This window comes from Neolamprologus brichardi, chromosome 3 (genome assembly GCF_056152115.1).
Source record: "Neolamprologus brichardi isolate AB-2024 chromosome 3, ASM5615211v1, whole genome shotgun sequence".
In the NCBI taxonomy this organism is placed as follows: domain Eukaryota; kingdom Metazoa; phylum Chordata; class Actinopteri; order Cichliformes; family Cichlidae; genus Neolamprologus; species Neolamprologus brichardi.
This window is the reverse complement of record NC_142106.1, coordinates 24,409,215-24,431,463: the sequence shown is the minus strand read 5'-3', so window position 1 is coordinate 24,431,463 and position 22,249 is coordinate 24,409,215. Positions and strand designations below refer to the sequence as shown.

The 22,249-nt window shown below is 38.4% G+C and overlaps 1 protein-coding gene across 1 annotated transcript; it reads right to left on the bottom strand.

The window, feature by feature from the left end:
- Nucleotides 1-16,359: 16,359 nt before the first annotated feature.
- On the bottom strand, nt 16,360-22,076 carry LOC148103959 (myelin-oligodendrocyte glycoprotein-like). Its single transcript, XM_087835175.1, has 5 exons — nt 21,992-22,076; nt 17,413-17,754; nt 17,192-17,272; nt 16,705-16,820; nt 16,360-16,607 (listed from the first exon to the last, which is right to left on the bottom strand). Exons 1-5 carry the CDS (start codon nt 22,074-22,076, stop codon nt 16,587-16,589), a joined length of 645 nt encoding a protein of 214 aa, XP_087691301.1. The 3' UTR covers nt 16,360-16,586.
- Nucleotides 22,077-22,249: the final 173 nt, after the last annotated feature.

Genomic DNA, 22,249 nt, shown 5'->3' with positions numbered 1-22,249 from the left:
TGAGGGGTCAGACAAAGAGCAATTGAAATGACCTCTATAAGAGAGGAAAAACAAGGGACCTGTGTAGCACTGCCTGGGATAGGTTTACTAAGGGCTTACCAGGCCTTGGAAGGCCTTGGAAGCCAGGCCTTGGAAGTGAGCTTCATAGAGAGTGCCCTGTGGGAAAATGTACATCAGTCCACTCTTCTGTAGGTCCACTACCAACTGGAGGAGCTGGTGGTCCAATCCCTGGATTTCAAGGCTTGCAATTGGGACATGGAAAATGACCTCTCTTATAGGGAGAGACACTGATATGGTTGGTCTCACCTTTTGCACAGATCAGTCTTCTGGAGAGGGGATCGAGTTTGTACCAGTCTGGAGTTGCCCTCAGTAAGAGGAATGCTGTGTCTACATTAAGATTTTTCTCAGTGGACTAGCGGGTGGTTCCCTGTGCCTTTCAATGGGTCCTGTCTTTCATTTGTGCTTAGAACAAGTTCATAGTACCCAGCCTTCTTGGGACCTGGGTGGGGTTCACAAGGGTGCTTCTGGTGACTCAGTTGTCTTACTGAAAGACATCAATGGCCGTGTGGGAAATAAGGAGCATGATGACGATTAACAGTCTACCTGTTAAGAGATGTATTCTAAAACACTTCTTCAGCTGAGACTCAGAGAGGAGAAACACACAGTTTTACTTGTTGCTTAGCAAGGGCAGCTCTGAGCTCTCGCACGAGAGTGAGGGCTCAGAGACTTGCAGCTCTGAGACTGCCCTGGTCTTTATTTATACATCAGGAATGTGGATGTGTGTGTGTGTGTAGGTGTGGAGTCAGAGTGTGACCCCATAAACGACTTCCCTAAATCTGCTGGTCTGGAAGTCCAACAGTTCATCTAAGCACTTAGACTAAAATGTGACATAGCTACGTTTATCCTACCATAAAACAATAAGACAAGGTACGACCTCTCCCATACTGGGTGTGGGTGTGAATGCCAGAGCACTTTGGAATGCACACAAAGCCTTTGCAGACTATTAAGGATCGCACATCCTATCACTACCATATGCAAACTTATATAATTAAAAGATTATACTGACTACTAAGTACAATTTTCTATTGACACTGTAATCCCGGTTGAAGGCTCTGCCTCCCATACTGTTTTTAAATATACTAAGAACCACAAGTGAGCAAGCAGTTTGAGAGGTAAGTGCTCTATTGGGCTGACATGGTTCTATGAGGTCTTTAAGATAATAAATAATTTCCCCTGGGGTTAAAAAATATTCTGATTCTGATGATAACATGGGGCCTAAATATTAAAGACCTTGAATTTGAGGAGAGAGATTTTAAGTTTGTTTCAGGATTTAACAGGACGCCAACACAGAAAACTCAATATAGGATAGATAAGAAGTCTGGTATTATCTGCATAGCAGTGAAAATGTATGCCATTCCATCTAATAATACTGCCTAGGGTAAGCACGTATAATGCAAAATGAATTGGTCCCAGCATGGAACCCAGTGGAACTCCATATTTAACCTTAGTGTGTGACTCCATTTACATGAAACAAATTTAAGTCTATCAGATAGATATGGAGGGCTGATGCTCAGAACATAGAGCAGGTCACCTACTAATCAGAAGGTTGGTGGTTTGATACCTGTCTGCATGCCTAATATCCTTGGTCAATATAATAACTGCAAGTTCCTTTCGGATGCATCAATTGGAATATGAATGTGTGTGAATGTTAGACAGAAAAACATAGAAAAGGTGATGGTGTGAATCGGTGAATAAAGCAAAAGAGCTTTAAGTGCTGACAGTAGAAAAGCACTTTAATACCTACAGCATGCTCTAATCGGTGTAATAAAATATGGTGAACAGTTCACTGCCAGAGAACATAGGAAGATCATCTGTGACCTTCTGTTACATCCTGTGAGGCTGTGGGAGTGTGTGGGCGTGGTGTTGTCCTCTGCCTCTCCTCCTCCTTCTTTATTGCCCCTCCCCTGTCTCTCTCTGCCCCTGCCTTCTCCTTTTAGGGCACACCTGCTGCTCATCTGCCCTCGTTTACCACCAATTACCCTCAGAGGTGATATAAGCTGGAGAAGAGCAGTGTGGAGGTGGGAGAGGCTTCTGGTGGATTTGCTCTGTGCCGGTCAGTGTGTGAGTCTGGTCTAGGTGTGGAAAAGGCCTGCTGTGTGTGACCAGCCCCACTGTGCGTGGCTCTTTGTGAGTAGTTCTTAACTGAGCGGTGGTTTCCCTTAAGTGATGGCGGCCTCCATTATTTTGTTTGGCCTGCCTGGTTATAGTTAATAGCAGCGTTGCTGTCTTTTTCTGTTGAAGCCTTATAGTTGTTTTCTTTGTTGAAGTGGTCACTATCTCTTTCGGTTGACCTGTCTGATTTATCATTAAAGCAGCGGTGCTGTCTCTTTTTGTTGTTACTATTTATGATTATTGAGGTAATTGATTATAATAAAGATATATTTTGTGTTAACTACCTCTGCCTGGTGTTCTTTTCATTTCAACCCGGATCCAACTGTTACTGTCCCCCACCCTCATCGCCTAGATTTTATGTGAGGACGTAACACCTTCACTAATGCTACACCCAAGGCCTAGCAGCCTGTCTTGTCTGAAACTCTTTCTATCCCTCTTAGTTAACCCTTCACACTGTGGGGTTAATCAACTCTTTTATGAGCATACATTTCAAATAACATTAAATAATAGATTCGATCTTAGAGAAGTACCTTCCTTTGGTGCTCTTACAGGCTTCTGATGATTTAACAAAGATTCACTTAGTATATCAAAAGACACCTGAAGTCTGCCTTTTTTCCATTTTTGCTCAGGTTTTCTACCCACCTGTCTTAGTTATCAGGTAGCATTGTTCAACCAAGACTGGGTTTTAGGTTTTAGACTCGTGGTTGTGAAAGGAGAAATGTAATCCAGGATTTCCAAGCAGGTTGAATTGAACGGAGAAAGCAAGTCGTCAGGGGTCAAGCTGATGGACCTATTTAAAAGTAAGGCATAATTACAATTTTGATAAAGCAATCAAAACGATCAGCTGTATCTGAGGCAATGATGTGAGATTGGTATTTGGGCACATCAGGTCTGACAGAGTGACGTGAAAGGGGTATCTTAAATATTACAGGCAAGGAACTAGAGACCACAAGATCCAAAGTATTTCTAAGTTCATGTGTTGGACTTTTAACTGACTGAACAAGATTAAAAGAGTTGATAAAATTTAAAACTGTATTAGTCAACGGTGTATTTAAGTGTATTTAAATTTGGATTTTAAAATTAAAATTATATGAAATTATAAAAAGTATATGACATTGCTGACATCCTGGGGCCGGTCGGGACTGCTTTTCAACAGCGGCTTGGATATTTAGGAGTGATTAGAAGTCACAAACCAGAAGAGTAGAGACCTTTTTGAAGAAAAAAAGATGTAAACAAAGTGACCACAAACAGAACAAATGACGGCAAACCACACACACAGGTGCCATCTTATCTCCAATTTCAGTAAAGCACCTTGAAATTAGATTTACAGTGTAATTACACTCTTAGTTGTGGGGCAAATCATACAGTGTTGCCAGGTTTTTCATGGTTTTCTTTGAACACTGGCTGCTTTTTCATTTACTTTCTGTCCGGTTCTTGTATGTGGCCATTTTTACAGGAATGTTTGTCTCTTAAGCATCTTAACACTGACCTATGAGTCATTCAAGCATGAAAAGGGGATCTTACTCAAGGGATGAACCAGTATTGTGTCTACACATGACAGACAACTTCATAAAGAACCAGCTATTTTTAAACCAACAAGGTGATTTCCCAAAAGACTATTTAAAGTAGCTCCCGGCATATTTTAGCATCGTGTGCAGTCTGTAATTACAAAATATCTAAAGCAAGTATCTGAAAGTAATATTGTCTGGCACATCAATACGAGCCACTGCCAGAAGGTTTTAACAGTCCCATAAGTATGGAGGAAATTCCAGGAGACAGATCCTCTTGGACTCTAGGAGAACTGGACATTGCTATGTGGTCATTTAACCATCAGCACGACCAGTATCTGCTCCTTAGTGCAAGCTTGAACAGCATGGGCACTGCCAGAGCTACAAAATGACCCTTAAGGAGGACACTGGTGTGAATTTCACTGACCAGATAATCAGAAACAGATTTTATGAGTTCAGGTTGAGGGGCTGATGCCCTCTAGTGGGCCTGTGCTCACTGCCCACTGTCATATTGAGCTTGATTAGAATTTGGAAGAATATCATAGTGCCAGATTTAGCAGATCCACCAGTTTTACTTCAGCCCACAGTAGGTTCCTCATTTTCTTTTCCATTAACCAATCCTTTAGTTCCCAACACATCACCCAGTCCACATGAGTGTGGATATCCAGCATGAATTTTCCACCTACTGAAATCTGATATTTTTTCACAGTGTTTCTTTAACCTTTGAGCTGTGTACAATCACAGTTGGTTTTAGACCAGTAAAATCAGACTGAGGCAATAAAGGTAAGAAACAGTTAACACCATACATAAATAGAGTGCAAAGAAATGAACATTTGCACAATTTATACAAGATATTCGATACTCTCTTACTTTCTCTCCTACCAGAGCTGTTCCTCTGATGTACTCATTTCTGGTGAGTCCTGATTGTCACTCCTAAAAGAGTTTTTGCAACGTCAGTAAGGTTTTGACAAAAACAAAACAAAAACAAAAAAAATGCCAAAAATAACATTTTGATGACTCAGTCTTTAAACTGACTATTGATTTATTGACAATTGTGAAAAAGGTTTCGTTTTTTTTTCTTTTTTGCACAGGTGAATCTGTTATGAAAAATAAAGTAAACATGTTTAGATCGAAATGCCCACTAGGGGGCAGAACCGTATTGTATTTGAAAAAGTCCGCAGTCTGGAAGCGCTGACTATAGGTGGAGTTTTCAGAGATTGCAATTCGACCCTCAAAAGTGAAACCAGTTTGTATATTTGCTCTCATTAAAGTCTCCTCTCGTCTCATCCTTTCATCTTCTACTAAAAAAATATTTCAGAACAGATTTTAATGTGACACGTTTTGTTCTTCAGGAAAAAAAAAAAAAAAGCTTTCTCATAAGGAGACTTTTATGATGATGTCATGTTGACAAGATAGTTCCAAGACACGTGGATTGTTTCTTCTTATGTGGAGAAGCCTGAGCCAAACACGTGGGGGAGGTTTTTTTTTTTTTTTTTTTTAGGAAAGTACATAGCATTAATTTCGTGTTTTAAAGCTTTTGATGGTAAAATGGAAGAAGAGTTTTAAATGCAGTTTCTGAAAACTGGTGGGAAAAATAAGAGGCAAATATCAAACAGGAGGTGAGTTCATCATGAGTAAATTAGTGGGAAGTTCATATCTGCCCAGGTTCTACAAACAGACCCACGTGTGACAGGTATATTAATGAATATTCACTCTGATTTGGAGACGTGAAAAGAAAAGGGTTGTAAGAGACTGACTTAGTCAAGTAATTCTGGAGTACTCTCATGAGATCAGGTACATTTTTCAATTAGTCAGCTCCCTCCAAAGCAGCAGAACAGGTTTATCATCACGCTGTTATCTACACTGCCAGCACATGCTGAAAAACAAAGACTGAGCACTCTGTCATCCTCTTCTTCAACTGCAAGATTGGAATGGTTTTTCTTTCTTTCTTTTTTTTTAAGATTTCTATATATGAGATTAAATCGACTCACTGTATCATTTTTGACCAAGATATCTACTTCAATGCACATATCAAAGAAATATTTATTTCTTGCATTTGGACAATATCCCTAAAACTAGAAACATCCTGTCTCAAAGTGATGCTGAAACTAATTTGTTGTAATTTGTTGCTATATAAATAAAATGGAATTCAATTCATTGCCCCCCTTGATAACCCCGGGCTCTATTATGATATAAATGGAATATCTTACACAAACATCCCAGGCTGCTCCACCTGTTTGCACTTAGAAACCTGTTTTCTGCCCCCTTCTTCACTATTATTCTTATCTTACAGGTGTCAAAAGTAAAGTTGATACAGAATGACCTTTCTCATGATCAGGTGCCAAGAAACACCACCTGCTAACAATAATAACCAGAATTTATTTCATTTTTTAAAAGTGTGGAAAAAACAAAACAAAAATAAACAAATAAAGTAAAAACTGTGAAAAGCTCACTACTATACAGTTGTTATTTAAAAATAACACTGAAACATGTTGATCTACGAGGTGTTGCTTTGTTTTGTTTTGTTTTTTCATTTTCTCACCTTTACCAACCATCTGTTCAGTCAGAGCAGGACTTTTTACATCTTTGGGATTGAGTGGCATCTCTGTTGTCCTGTGTTTAGCTGAGAAAAGTTCAAGATTTTATAACACAATAGTCATGGGGCCAAACAAGTTGTTGCTAAAATTATTTGAGGCACTGAATTTGCTTACTATTTTTTGGCATTAGGTATAACTCACCAACAATCAGACGGACAACTGAAAACCTTGTTTGACTCTTTAACTTTGGGATGAAACATCTGTATCTTTCTTCTTTTCTTCTAGTGTCACATTAGTGATTCTTAGTGAGATGTTTCCTTCTTTCAGGCCTTCTGTGAACAACGCTGTCCTCCCGATGTACGATGGGATCTTCATGTCTGTCACCTCACAATTGTGCCGGTAAAGATGAACATATTCATTTAGGCTCAGACGATTTTTGGGGTCCGGGTGGAGGTCGGGCCTCAACCACTCCACCATCAGTCTGCCACATTTAACTTTGGCTCCATGTGACACGGCAGGATGACACCATCATCTGAAGTAGCCTTGACTGGGTGAGGTGCCTAAAATAAATGAAACTGTCTTGATGAGAAGAAAAACTTATTGATTAAAACAAGTTACATCTGGCATTTTTTAAGAGCAATAGAGAAACACATGCTTTCAAAGTTATTATTTAACTTACTGTGTAGTGTGTGGTTGCAAAGTCTCTGTGTGTTAGCCTTATGTTATACCGACAGTCTGTCACAAAGCAGGAACTCCAGCAATACTTGTGGAAGAAGAACAACTTTAATAATAGACCAATGCGTTTCGGCTTGTGGCATTCATCAGGGTCATAGTAAAACATTGTAAAAATTGCTTAAATACAAGACAGGAAAAAGAAAAAAATTCAAATTAACCAGTCAAAACTTCATAGATAGGTCAGCTGACATATAATAGGTAGGTATTGGTTAATTGGCTAAGTCACGCCCAAGTAAATACCGGACTAGATCATTACTGATGAGGAGAAGGGGGGGGTGACATAACCTCCATATGTCTGAAAATAACACATGCATGAAATGCATAAGGAGGATGCTATAAATATACACACAGGTTAAAAAAAAAATGGGGGGGGGGTCTTTAATGTTAAAAGCACGTTTGAATTAGAAAACAAGATTAGAGAACAAGAACACATTTGTTAAAAGATCCTTATTTATGTCTCTAAAATGTAAAATATCTAAAATTACTCACTCACACCCACCCTGGTTTTTTTTTTTTATACCGACAGTCTGTAAAAGGACGCAGAAAAATTCTTTTGAAACACCCACAACTTCTCCTTAGTTGTGAGCTTGGCTTTCTAAAGCCCATCCTGCAGGTCCTGTAGGTTCAAACCGGACTTTGTGGTGAATCCACAAACCGCAAGCAGTCATCTCTGGCTCTCTTGCACAGTGTGTCTGTCTCACGACTTCCTCCCCTAACCCCAAATGCACAAAGCACAGAGAAAACATTAAAAACTCCACACAGAAACACAGCAGGTTGGATTTAATCCCAGGGGCAACAGTGCAAGCTAATGGATCACCATACCACCCATAGAGGAAGTGTGACTCTAAAATGGCATCCACATTATAAAATCCAAAATGCACCAAAGCTAAAACTTTGAGTTGTGACCACAATCAGTTTGTGTTTGTGACCTTTGTGAACTGTCACTGCAACAAAATGAACAGACAAAAAAACACCACACAACACAATAAATGCTTTTTGATGTGCGTGTGCAGATGAGCTCAGAAAAACACTAACTTGGACAACACACCACTTAACACTTTTGAAATTAACTGTCTTCTTTGGTGATGATGATGATTGATGCTGTTTCAGTACTTCAACCTGTTGTCACTATTTTGGTCAAACCACTTACAGGGATTAAAGTCCACTTGGGTCCAAAAAAATGATAGAAATCCTCTCAGCTTATTGTGCCAGCATGCATCTGCACTTGTATAACTATCATTAGCTTAAAGCTTGAAGTGTTTTAGGTATGTGCTACCTAAAAATTAAGACAAGATGACAGTTTATTAAACTTTTAATGAAATTTGCAGATTGTTCAGTGAAGTTTAATAAACTCACCCGTCTGCTCCGTGCTATCTAAAATATAACAGGACAACAAAGGCAGTGACGAGCAGTCAAGCTTGCAGCCTCCTGTTCATGCTTGCACAGAAGAATCCTTGTGGTCATCCCACACATTTGAAATTTAACAGACAGTTAGTAATAAAGAATAATTGGGTAGTCAGCACTTTTACCTGCTTTTAAGTAGATGTTTTCTAAAAGTGATTCAAGCACCGTAGCTTTGCTTTGAAGAAGAAAATCCTCACTGGTGTTGAACTTCTCAGTAAAATTAAACACTATCCGTGACTTCATATCAACTTTTATATATAACTTTTATAACTTCACAAAAAGATCAGTCACAATCATGAATGATCTGAGACATACGTTGGAAAGCACCATGACTCACTCTCTCAGTCCCCAAAGATGGAACATAAAAACTACAATGTGGTTTTCATCTTGGTTGGAGAACACTGGACCAGCTCTTTGTACTCTTGAGGATATTTAAAGGTGTGTGGGAGTTTGAATTTGTGGACCTGGAAAAGGCATTTGATCGTCTTGAATATAGGGTGTTTGACCCATTGCTCCCTGTACAACTATTGCAGGAGCTCCAATGCTTCACAAGATTGACTCGATCCCTGTCAGTGTTGTACTCCACCATTGGGGTTCTAAATCACTGATTCTGTTTCTAATTTTTATGGGTAGTTTTACTGCGTAGCAAGGTGATGGAAGGTTTCCACTTTGGGTGACCTCAGAATATCATCTTTGTTTTTTGCAGATGATGGGGTTCACTTCATTAGGTGGTGTCCTAGTGCTAGAGCAGTTCATAGCAGAGTGTGAAGCGGTGGGAATGAAAATCAGAACCTCCAAATCTGAGTCTATGGTCCTAAGCTGGAAAAGCTGGAGCGGTTTAAGAATCACGAGTCCAACATCATCATCAAGTTTGCAGATGACACAACCATCATAGGTCTCATCACAGGCAATGATGAGACGGCCTATAGAGAGGAGGTGATGGCACTGTACGAGTGGTGTCTGGAAAATAACCTGACTCTCAACATCAGCAAAACTAGAGAGATGATAGTGGACTACCGGAAACAACCAGTCAGGGAACACCAGCCCATCCACATCAACGGTGTCAAGGTCGAAAGGGTCAGCAGCTTCAAATTCCTTGGAGTCAACATCACCGAGGACTTCTCCTGGACCCTTCACACAGACACTCCTATCAGGAAAGCTCACCAGCGGCTTTACTTCCTGAGGAGGCTGAGGAAGTTGGGCATGAACGCCAACATCACCTCAAATTTCTACAGGTGTGCAATTGAGAGCTTGCTGACGAGCTGCATCACAGTTTGGTACGGAAGCTGCTCTGCTAGCAGCAGAGGGTGGTGAAGGCAGCAGAGCACATCACTGGCACGAGGCTTCCTGCCATTCAGGACATTTATTCCAGCGATGCCTCCGTAAAGCACACAGCATCATCAAGGACCACTGCCACCCAGCACATCAGCTCTTCTCCTTGTTACCATCTGGCAGACGTTACAGGAGTCTGTCTGCTCGGACTACAAGACTTAAAAACAGTTTTTACCGCCAAACCATACGACACCTCAACCACAACACTTAAACACACACACACACACACTCCACAGGACGCACTCAGAAGCTACCTTGCAGCTTCACAAGTACTCTGTTTAATCTGCAATGGTCACTCCACTTTATTGTTATTTATATTTAAAGTGCAATACTGTAATTTTCTTCTGCTCATTCCTGTGCAATATCCCATCTGCCCTCCCGTCATATTTCTTTTCAAGATTTTCTTATTTAATCACTAGTGTACATATATTTATATTTATAGATACATATATATTTAGTCATCTTTTCTCTTTTACCATGTCTCTCTAATATTTTGCTCCTTACTATTTTTCTATTTTTTTTATTATTTTATTTTATTTTCTTCTACTGTACCATGCTGCTGAGTGACTGCTGCTCGTCAAACACATTTCCTTGCAATGTTGACCCTGTGCTAACTTGCATATGACAAATAAAACTGAATCTGGGGATGTTGTTCATGCACGTGGAGATGTGCGCATCTCTGCTTAGACTGCTGTCCCTATGACCTACATAATAGATATACATGAATATTTGAAAAAACTTTTTTATAACACATACCCCAAAATTCACCTTTTTTTTAAAGATAAGTCAAGTTAACAGAGAACAGGCATGTTTCACAGTTGGCTGGTAGAGTAAAAACCAGAAACTTGTCACTGAAAGGTAAAACGTTTCTGGTTTTTGAGTGAGGCTACACCCCCACGCTGCCCACTGCAAGCCTCATTCCTAGCAACAGCTAGATTACATCGCTTTGAAAGGCGTAGTGCTCTGTGGTAGAGCCCACGATTACCCATGCAGAGTGATATGAGTCAGCAATAACTGCTAACATTATCAAATGTTAAATTAGCTTTATCTGCATATTTTAAAATCGTCTCTGCCTGTTTGAACATCTTCACAAGAAGACAAATCATCTTCTACAGTCAGGTCCTGAGCGTACTTGTTTTAATCGTAACAGTGTCAAGTGTGTAAATGAGGACATTACTGGTCATCTTACTGGATGCCACGTAATATTCCAGGATATGTCATTGTTTCCATGCTGAACCAACCCTAGAGAAGAGACACAATTGAAACCCCAAAACATGGCAAACTACATCAGGTCTTTATAAAAAGTTGCTGCCTGCAATAACCATCGTTACATGCTTTGAATTGGGACCCTCTTCTTTCTCCTCTTCTTCTTTCTCCTCTCCTCTGTTCTGTTTTTGTAAAGTAGCAGCATTGTTTAGAAGCAGAAAGATGAGTGTGAGAGTAATGACTCATGAAAGAGGGGGAGCTGAACATAAAGTTTTGCAGCCTAGAGCCACCCACGCTGATTAGTCACCAAATACTACCCCAACACCTCTACCATTACAAATAAAGGAACACATAAATGTGTGTGTCTGTGTGTATATGCATTATAGTTTACCTTCAACAGGTACGAGGGCAATAAAAAACTAAAAAGCCAGCAATTAAATTTGAGAAATCCACAATATTCATGTCAATATGAAAAGCAAACATTAAAAGTTGTGCTTTCAAGGAACTCAGCCTGCCCACCTGAGGCTTGTAGTTATTTGACAAAGGGTAAAACCTGCTGTGTAACTTGATGGTGGCTCTCTCACTTTGTTAACCTACTTCTACTTTAGGCTCTGCACTCTCACATAAAACGGGGGGAAGGTGACATAGGTGTTGAAATGGCAGTGGGATTTGTGAAACAAAGAGCTAAGTTTTCACCTTCATCATTATCATGGCTGAAACTGAAATATAAATGTTTAAGAAAAAGTGGATGAACGTTACCACACAGAGGAAACCTGACAGTGCTGTTAAAATAACATGGATTTATTTTTTAATGTGTTCTTCCACACATGTGACAGGTGAGCTGTTAGATTGTAGTATTTCATTAATGACAAAATCCCAGTGTTTTGATCATGTTCTGGCGAGTTTGTGGAAGTGAGTTTTTACATTTTGTTTTATCAAGTTATTTATTTGTTTGTTTGGTCATTTAAATTCAGAATAAGTCTGGCAATTAAAAACAAAAAGAAAAAAGTCCTCATAGGTGCTGAACTTCCCAGTGCAGTTAAACACTTTCCATGAATTCATACCAACCATTCAGCACCTGTAAGTTTATTAAAAGAAGATTAAGAACAAAGTTTACAATGTGCAGCATCAATCCATTTTCTTGACAACATAACCAAGAAAAAAGATGTGGTCACTTCAGAGATGTAAATAACAATGACATAACTACTGGTTCTTTGAAAAGAGCAATCAGTCAAAGAGTCACAAATGATCTTCTGATTATTGCTGTATTTTATTTGTTTTGTGGTGATCCTACTTTATTTTGTGTTTTGTGTATTTTAATCATCTATTTTTGACACACATTGGAAACAATCTTGACTCAGACATTATTGTGCTTTGCATTAATTCTAAACATCACATCAAAATCACACAGGCTATCATCAACGTTTTCCTGATGATGCTTTCAAAAGTCTTTTTTTTCAGTAACTTTAGCATCTTCAATATGAGAAAGAGACAAGAAACTGAGTCACTGATGAACACGAGTCACCAGCCTCTTGTCCCTCTGTGTCCATCTCACCCTGCATGGACACAGCAGGTGATATATCTATGGACATGTTATTTTAGAGTACAGCACTTTTCTACTCAATGCGTGCATATACCACATGTCCCATTTACACATCCATGCATGCACATTCAACTAAGTGCTTTTTCTTCAACATTCACACTGCAGGGTGACAAATGCACAAACTTACATATATACACATATATATGTATACACACATATATATGTGTATACACATATATATAATGTATACACATATATATGTGTGTATAAGTGTATATGTATGTACACATATATATATATGTGTGTATAAGTGTATATGTATGCGTATGTACGCATGTGTATGTATAACTTGAGCATATCTTTCTGGTGTAAATGTAAATGCTTGTGTTATTGGGTAGATACTTATGTTATAGTGTGTTACACACATTCCCTGAGTAGATACTCCTGAAACTTATGTCTATTTTTATCTACTTCTCTTATCCTAAAACAAACAATGTAAAACTACATGCTGCCAATGGAGAGATGCCAAACTGTGTTTCATTGTTCTGGTAACAGTGACAATAAAGGTCTAATCTATTTTTTTTTTTGTCTTTTCCTCCTTTTGATTTACTGAAAACTAATCACAACTGGAAAAAAAATGAAATTACAACAAAAACCTGACGTCTTCAGTTGAATCAAGTAGGTCAGCAGCTATGAGTCTCTTCTTTCCTTCTGACACAAAGTGAAAACTGAATCACAGAGAAGCAGCAGGTTCACCTATCAAGTCAGAGTGTAATGCTCTGTGGTTAAGTCCAGGCTCACGCGATGAGTGATATCAGTCAATTATAACTGCTCACATGTACAATTCTTTATCACTTATCTCACCTTTCAATTTTATGTGTAACATTTAAATTACTGTAGTTATTATGGCAACTTGTGAGACGTAATAATGGTTCTTTTTTGGTATTTTGGTGTATATACCAAAAAAAAACTGAGTAAAAAAGTTGTTGTTAGAAGACATTTTAAGAGAAACCGTAGCCTGTCACACACTCACATCCCAGAGAGACCGAAGAACACAACCACAACCAGAAACCAGGGTCAGGCTTGTGTTTTTGTGTTAGTTTCTAGAGGTAGCTCAGGTGTCAGAGCTTTGGATGGTGAACATCAGCTGTTGATTCAAATAAGCTGGTGGCGAAGCTTCAACTTCTGAACTTTGAATAGCAAGTTTAAAAAGCAGGTTCTCCACTTGCACTGACATCAATCTTGGGCATTTGAGTTGACCAAAGATACCAGGAGAGTCAGTGCAGCTGAACGATGAGGAAGTGTGGATAGGGAAAACCCACATTTGTCTCACACAAGCCCTGAGTGGCTGTGCCTACACAGGGCCAACAGCACTGTGTAGGCATGGAGATTACTACTTGAGGTCAATGTTGTGGGTTGAATTCTGCTGCTAAATGCTGAGGGCAATATAAGGGCGTATGACTGGAAACAGGTTTATACATTTAATGCATTTAATTCTAAGAAATTGGCAGAGGTTGGAGGATAAGTGAATAAACCAGTTAAATAATTTGGAATTCCCCATCTAAACCTGCTGCTAAAGAAGGCGCATCATTGTTCAGTGCAGAGGCGGGGACAGACATTTGATACACCCGGGGCTTAGCCCTGAAGGATTTTTTTATTTATTTATTTATTTATTTAAGGCAGAACAAAATCAGGGCTGTATCAAGACACGAGGACTAAACCCCAATTCAACCAGACCCAGAACTGATCCAGAATTAAAACAGGACTACAACAGTTCAAAATCAGGACTACTTAGGATTTAACCAAGACAGAACCAGAATCAAAACTAGATGATAGTAGCACTAAAAATCATCATAGACCTGCACTACACTTATTTAGATTGAGAAACGTTTATATAATTATTTAGCCTGCGTAACTTAATAAATATAGAATTTGAAAAATAACAAACCTAAAAAGAAACACTAAGTACGTGATACATGAGTACCTATGACACGGTGATACTTTTGGTAAACAACCATTTGACTAACATGTCTGTCTCACCTGCTCTTGTTCCCTCTCTGTTCCTCTTTGTGCTGATAATCAAACCAAACACCAGCATCATCAAATATACAGTTGAAACCAGATATTTACAAACTCTTCAGATAAAAACACTTTTTAATTGTAACATCAAATCAGACTAAATGTTTATTTTTTTTAGGTTGATAAATATAAAAAACATATTTGTTAACTTTAAGAGTAAAGACAGAAACTATCTGTATTTCTTAATTGTAAATGGCACCAAATTATACTCAAAATTGAGCCACACTTATGGAGCTCCACAATTCTTTTCCTGGTCTTTTGGTTGACATCTCTTGATTTTCCCATTTCAAAGAAACAGGCTCTGTGTTTTGCCTTATATGCATCCACAGCTGTGCCACCAATTTACTCACATGGACTCTACTAACCTATCAGAAGCTTCTTCAGCTCAGAATGGAATCGTCTGCAGTTTTTTTATTAACTAACAATAAACTTAGTGTATATGTACTCCTTCATGAAAGTGATAAAAAATAGACAGCTCTCTCTCTCTCTCTTTATTCTGACATTTAACTAATTCAAAATATATTTCAATATTTATTTATCTAAAACAAAACAAGTTTACTCTAAATTGATGTTTAACAGTAAAAAAATTGTTTTTGCGTTTTCTCCATAAAGTGTATGTAAGTATCTGGTTTCAACTGTGAATATACTGCTGTGTTTTGAAATTCCTCTTGTTTTGCATAGAAATATACTGAACAACATACAAAGCATAATATATAAAATAACATCTACCTGAGTTTTTTCTTTGAAAGAAGCTCCTTATGTCCATTCTTGTATATCAGTAAATTACTGAAACCGATTTATTTAGCCGTGGAGGGTAACAACTGAAAATATGAAATAAACACTCATGTAAGCTAAGACTCTCTAAAGAAACAGCATTGTTGTTGTTCGGCTTTTCATTTCGCCATTTGTTGATTCACTTGAAGAACAAGTAATGTGATAATGGGTCAAGTGATCAGTTTGACATCAATCTTTCATGATACACCGTCATATTTACATTATTTGTGTAGTACGAATGATTTGCTTTGGTACCTGGTCAAACTTCAGTTCTCCTCTGACTGCTTCGCTGCGATTCTCCAACAGCGCACTCGCAGGCAGCAGCTCCCCCCGCCACCTCGCTCAGTCATTTAGTGTCTGAGCTCGGATCATACCAATATTAGGGGGGATTTACGCACAGTCGTAAATTCCCACAGTGTGCACTATGTGCTTCGAATATTGTGTGTAGTTTTTTGTTTTATTCAGTTGTCAGCCAGGCATCTAACTATGAAAAAATTACACTCCAAAAGACCCCGGGCTTCTGAAAAAACAACCCGGGCTTAAGCCCAATAAGCACCCCCCACCACCCCCGCTCCGCCACTGGTTCAGTGCATCAAGGTTTTGTTAAATTAAATGAACTCCAGTTACTTTTTAAAAAAAATTGCAACACAAATTGATTTCTGAGCCATACGAATAAAGAGAGGAAACGTAAAAGTTCATACTTTATAAATCAGAAATAGCAATGTTTGAAAGAGACCAACCTTTATTTTATTTTTTTTATTTTTTAAATGCAAGCTCTTGAAAACAACATTACCATAAACCAGCTTCAATGACATTGGTTATTATTTTAGTCAAAGACAGCTGCCCTGCTCAAAGCACTTTAGTTATGACTGTAAAGTAACTGAAGGGCATTTTAAAGCCGTCGACCTAAATGCTTCTCTGTGTCCTTGTACAGGTTTCCTCACATGAAACTAACGTGGACAGAAGATTTGCTCAAACAGTCACGAAAAATCTTTTTAGAGTTCTGCTCTACAGCAGACCACTTCACGCTTTTGAAGTTTGATCCCAGAAGTCAACTTTGGCACCAAGGATAGTTGTTGTTTCTGTATTTTAACTGTCTTGTTTAAACCAGGGGTTCAGCGTGACTCCAAACAATTTACAAGACATTGTGAAATCCTCCTGCTGCAGAGCCGCCGTATCCACAGGATACATGAGGCTGGAAACGTTGTTGCTTTGAATCCTTAAACAAAAAGTTAAGTGAAGTGGGTGATGCTTTCACCTCTGTTAATTTTTCCAATGTGTCCAATAGTAAGGCACCTATGAAGCTCCACTCGCAAGCTGGAGTAAGAGAGAGCAGACACACAGTTTTCCTTGATTTCCATCCTTCAGCCATGAGGTAAATGCATAAAATCAAAGATTTAAGTATTTTACATACTTCTGTTTTTCTACGCTTTGACTCAGTGAACCAGCGTCCTGCGACTGTGACACAGAGCAGAATAAAAACACAGAAAACCACAAGTGGGATCTGTCGGCTCCGACGGGACAATCCAACTGCCAGGAAAAACCAAACACAGATGAGATCTACTGTAAGACACAACACGAATGTCACATTTATTAAACTACCAAGCACAGAAGTTACATAACAATGAAATAAAGTTTGAATTACTGAGATATCACTGATGGTCAGGACTGGTAGCTTTATTGCTTCACAGAAAGACAAGAGATCAGAGCTGCTTAAGGAAAGTACACTACACTTCCTGTATGTGCTTCAAATTAAGAGGAGCACATGTTAAGGACAACAAAGAGAGGGTGCCACCAGTGAGAGAAAACCACACCATAAAGATGATTTTGATCCAGCTGTAACCTGTTTTTTTTTTTTTAAGACTTTTTAACTGTCTCTTATTTGTTCCTCATGTTCTCACCTTTACTGTGAAACTCTTCTGCCAGATCAGGAGTTTGGAAAGTTTCAGGATGCAGTGGTGTCTCTGTTGTCACAGTTTTAGCTGAATTTAAGTTTGGCAGAACAGAAGATTTTAAATTATTTACGATATATTCAAATATTCTTTAATGAGCAAAAACAAGTTGTTGGTAAAATAACCCAAGTTTAAAACCAAACAACAAAAATATTTTTAGTCCAACTCACCAACAATCAGATGAACAATTGAAGACTTTGTTTGACTCTTTAACTTTGGGATGAAACATCTGTATCTTCCTTCATCTTCTTGTGTCACATTAGTGATTCTTAGTGAGATGTTTCCGTCTCTCAGGCCATCTGTGAACAACGCCGTCCTCCCGATGTACTTCATGTCAGTCATTTCCCTGTTGTGCCTGTATAGATGTACATATTCCATATTACGATCAGGCCTCGACCACTCCACCGTCAGTCCCACCACGTTAAACTTTGGCTCCACGTGACACGGCAGGATGACATCATCACCTGGAGCAGCTACGATAGGCTGAGGAGATCCAACCACATGTAACTGACCTGAGGAGGAGAAAAATGAAGAAAATAAAGAAATACATCCTGCTGAAAACCAAGTTAAGTATGACAATTAAAAAAATGTCTTAATAGATGTTAAAACTTTCCATGAAATTATATCCAACTTTTTAGTATAAAATGTGACTAAGAGCAAACTTTAATTTGTACCACTTGGAAAAGAAAAGGCAGAGCTGCAAAGAATAAGACAATAGAATAAATCCAAGACGAACAAAATATCAAAAGTTTTTTGGGTTTTTTTAAAATCTCTTTTGAGGAACTTGTGGTTTGCTTTGGTCTAACATCCCCCTTAGACACATTCCTCGAAGTTGGACCCCCGACCAAGTTCCAAAGGCCAATGTTGTCACCTCTACGCTATCCAGTTATACGTGTGCGAAAGAAATATTTAAAAATAAATAAACGCAAAAGCCACATATACTACACGTTAGAGATGGCACGATACCACTTTTTTATGTCCGATACCGATATCATAAATTTGGATATCTGCCGATACCGATATGAATCCGATATAGTGTGTTTTAATCAATAAAACTGTTTTTTTAATATCTTGCTGCTTTTTGTATAAGTTAATACGCAAGTAAAAAAAACAAACAAACGCTAAAGCTATTCTGTTATACCTGTATGCAAAAAATACACTGCACCCAAAATATTTTATAGTTCAGCAACACTGATCAATCTAATAAACTTAAACCTACTCCATCCTCCCTATTCTGGTATTTTAAAGAGTAAGCAACCTAACTAATAGGGTTTCAAACTCCCAGCAAAAAAAAAAAAAATAGGGAACCACTCCCCACCCTCCACCTCATGATGCTTAACCCTTTAAAGCCGGTCGGAGCGGGCACGCTCTGTTTTGCGTAACTATTTTTAAATCCCGGTAGCTCTGCAACCACGTAAGCTAGCGCAATAATTTTTTTTGCATATGAAACCGGAGGAGTTGTACTTACATCTTGTGCCATCAGCTTGTCCTCGGTCACAGTTTCCTTCCACATATAACTTTGCAAAAACTGCATAAAAAGCACTTGCAGCAACAAAAACATAATATTCCAGAAACACCTTTGCCGATCCGATCAGCTGTTCATAACACTTCCTACATTGAAACAGACGCCAGAGCGAATGATCGCATGTCCGCCATTTCCTGCCCGAAACCGGAAGTGACGTCATTTTCGCGAAAAATGTAGTTTTTTACTTGTAGGCCTCGAAAGCCTATACTGGTGTTTTTATAAGTCATGTTTGACTTTATGACTTTCTGTGTCGTTTCTGGGATGCTTAGGACTCATATTGCACTGCTGGAAATAGTTTATTTTGATGCATATGCTGCTTTTTTGCAAATTTGCATCATAGGATTGCTTTTCGTTTTTCCTGCAGTGTATAAAAATTGTTGTATCTCAAAAATAAAACTATGAAGACACTCAAAATAAATTTCCTGTGGTGGGAAACTATTTTGTGCAACTTTTTTGTATTTACAGTTTTGAGGGATAAGCCTCTTAAATTTCTCCAAGTAGAAATATATGTAAAAAAAACCAAAAACGATTTTCAATTCTTTTGTAGTTTATTGCACTTTTTTGCAATTAGTGTGGTTACTATGGACTTAATGCAGACATATTATTAAAATCTGGGCTGTAATGGTTGTATTGATGTATAGCAACTTGAAATGCTCCCAAAAATGGCTCCACAGCATGTAAAAATATGATATAAGCTCTGGCGGACTTGGTTCTATGGTAGGTCTTAAAGGGTTAATCGACATAATCAACTTTAATTTGATGCAGTGTGAAAAAAATGCACAGAAATCAATTATTTTTATTTTTCAAGAATAATTAAATAGATTCAACATCTTTCTTCTACAGAATTGCAGACTGCACAGATGGTATCTTCACAAAGGAAAAAGCACTATAGCTTACTAGAGTATATTAGACTTAATAGTTACTATATACAGTAATGGACTTCTATACATTTTTCATCAGATTGAAACTTTGGGTGTAAGATTCAGACAATTATTTATTAAAAGCTAGACATTTTAAATGAGAATAAGAAAGAAAAGTATGTCTTTGTGCCCCCCTTTTCCCTGTTCATGCCCTATCGGGCCCCCTGGCTAAACTTTGCTAGATCCGCCCCTGCACAGTTACCAGCCGTCAGCTACGTAGAAAAAGATCCTGGTGTAGAAAGTAATATTAAATAAATTCTAACAACAGCTTATCAAGCTTAAACGTGCTGCTGTTGTTCAGCCGCTGGTTTCCTCTTTCTGGTGAGAAGTGGGCCAAAAACTAAGAAGAGAGACGGACTCGTGACAGAAAAGCCGATCAGCTGATCATTAAGCAGTTTCATGATTGAAGTAGCAGCAAGAAGAGGCAGTCGCTCCAGGTATCGGTTGTTAAGCTTAACGTGGGAATGCTTTACAAATATTCGGAGATGAACTTACACACTTGCTTTACTTCTCTCTGGGAAAACTTCCTCGGAGATGAAATGCCGGATTGGTAGCGAGGCTACAAATACACACAGCTCTATCAGGTGAGCACACTGCTCTGACATGCTACGGTTATGAGCCGAGTCACGCCGTGTCGCAAGTTTTGTGAGGTGCTTTTTTGATATTTAATGGATCGGATTACATTTTTTTATTTCTCTCCGTTATCCGATCCAGTAATTTACGTCAGTATCAGACCGATACCGATACGTAATATCGGATCGGTCCATCTCTACTACACGTTTTCTGCATCATCTGCCAGTATAACAGACTTTCAGACTGGTGCTACATCATCACTGACTTTTATCACAGTTTTAAATCACTTCCATTATCATTATTTCTATATTTGTGTATAAACTCGCAAGTGTAAACATGGTGACAGCGCATCAGAAGCACTGCCAAAAAAAGATGATTAACATGAATTAAAGCTTAAATGTTTTCTAAAGACATGAAGTAATTGCAGTGAAATCTTACCTTCAATAGACTTGAGAGCAAAACGCAGCATAAAGCTGAGAGAGACACACTGAACCTAAACTTTGCTACATCCATCTACAGTGACAGTGAGGCAGAAACTGTCTCACGGCAGCTGATAAATGCTGAAAAAGTGCAGCTCTAACAGTGTTAAACATGCATCTCAGTAAAATGTGCAACATGGACAGGTTTGGGTCTCTGAAATCAGCACAGCTTTAATTTTAGAACCAAAGCCTGTTTTAAAATAGACCCAAATCTCCACACAGCTGTGGGGCAGGCTTCAGGTCTTTACATCGTATTCTTGCATTGAATGTAAGTTACATTATAATAAAAGTAAATTAATATTGATAAATAACACCAAGAGTTCCACAAAAGAGCACCTGTAACTTCAAAAACAGTGATTAAGAAGATTAAGACGAGCAAAAACAAATCACTGACAGAAAGATTCCTCTGTTTGCGAAGCATGTGGAGAGCAAAGTGCTCTTCCTTCTTTATTTACATGTTCCAATTCATGTATTATAGCTTAGTGGCTCATTTACAACATGCACCAAGCTAGCTTGGCTCAGGCTGTAAACACTGTGGACATGTGGCTTTGGTTAATGCTACATGTGTCTCTGTACAAGCAAGCATTAATAAAACGAATCATTTTCACAGCTAATTATCACCACCATCCCAGAGTAACTGATCATTTCAGAAAGTTTCTATTTGGCTGATTAGCTACAGGTTTAAAAATAAATGAATAAAGAATAATAAAATTAAATGAATTAAGTTAATAAAAATCTTTAAACTGACAAAGAAACTAGAAACTTCTATAGTGAAATGCTCAAACCTGACTAATAGATTCAGCTCAGTTATTTATGATTTAAACATGTTTTATTTCCGAGCACAATATATATATAGGCCTATAAACTAAAAGAAATAGCTAAACTCTGATAGCATAATAATAAAAAATGAGCTTCCTTTCTAAACCCCCAACATAACTTTACACAGAAGAGTAAGGCACACTTTTTGGTGCAGTATGTTTAGACTAATTTACACTTGAATACAGCGTCTGCTTTTATTTACAGTGTGAAACATCTGCAACATCAGCCAGTATATCAGACTGCTGCTACATCATCACTGTGTCCGCCACTGTTTTTAAATACTCCCATTAAATTATAATATTTGTAACTAAAGCAAGTTTAATAATTTGCATTATTGACAGACGTTCAAGGTGCATCGGAAACACTAGAAAAATACGACTAACATGAATTAAAGCTTAAACAAAACTGGACTCATATGGCAGAGCAATCTTACCTTCAACAGTGAGAGCGAAAAGCAGCATAAAGGTGAGCTTTAAAGCTGAGAGAGACACACTGAACCTAAACTCTGCTACATCCATCTACAGTGAGTGTGAGACAGACGCTGACTGACAGCAGCTGATAAATACCAGTCTGTCTCTCTCCCTCCGCCCACTTCGCACACATTTAAAGCAGTCATTTTTTTGTCCCACGCCCCCGCTGCCCCCTGTATTTACTTCTTTCCAGGTGCCATTAATAATAATAATAATAATAA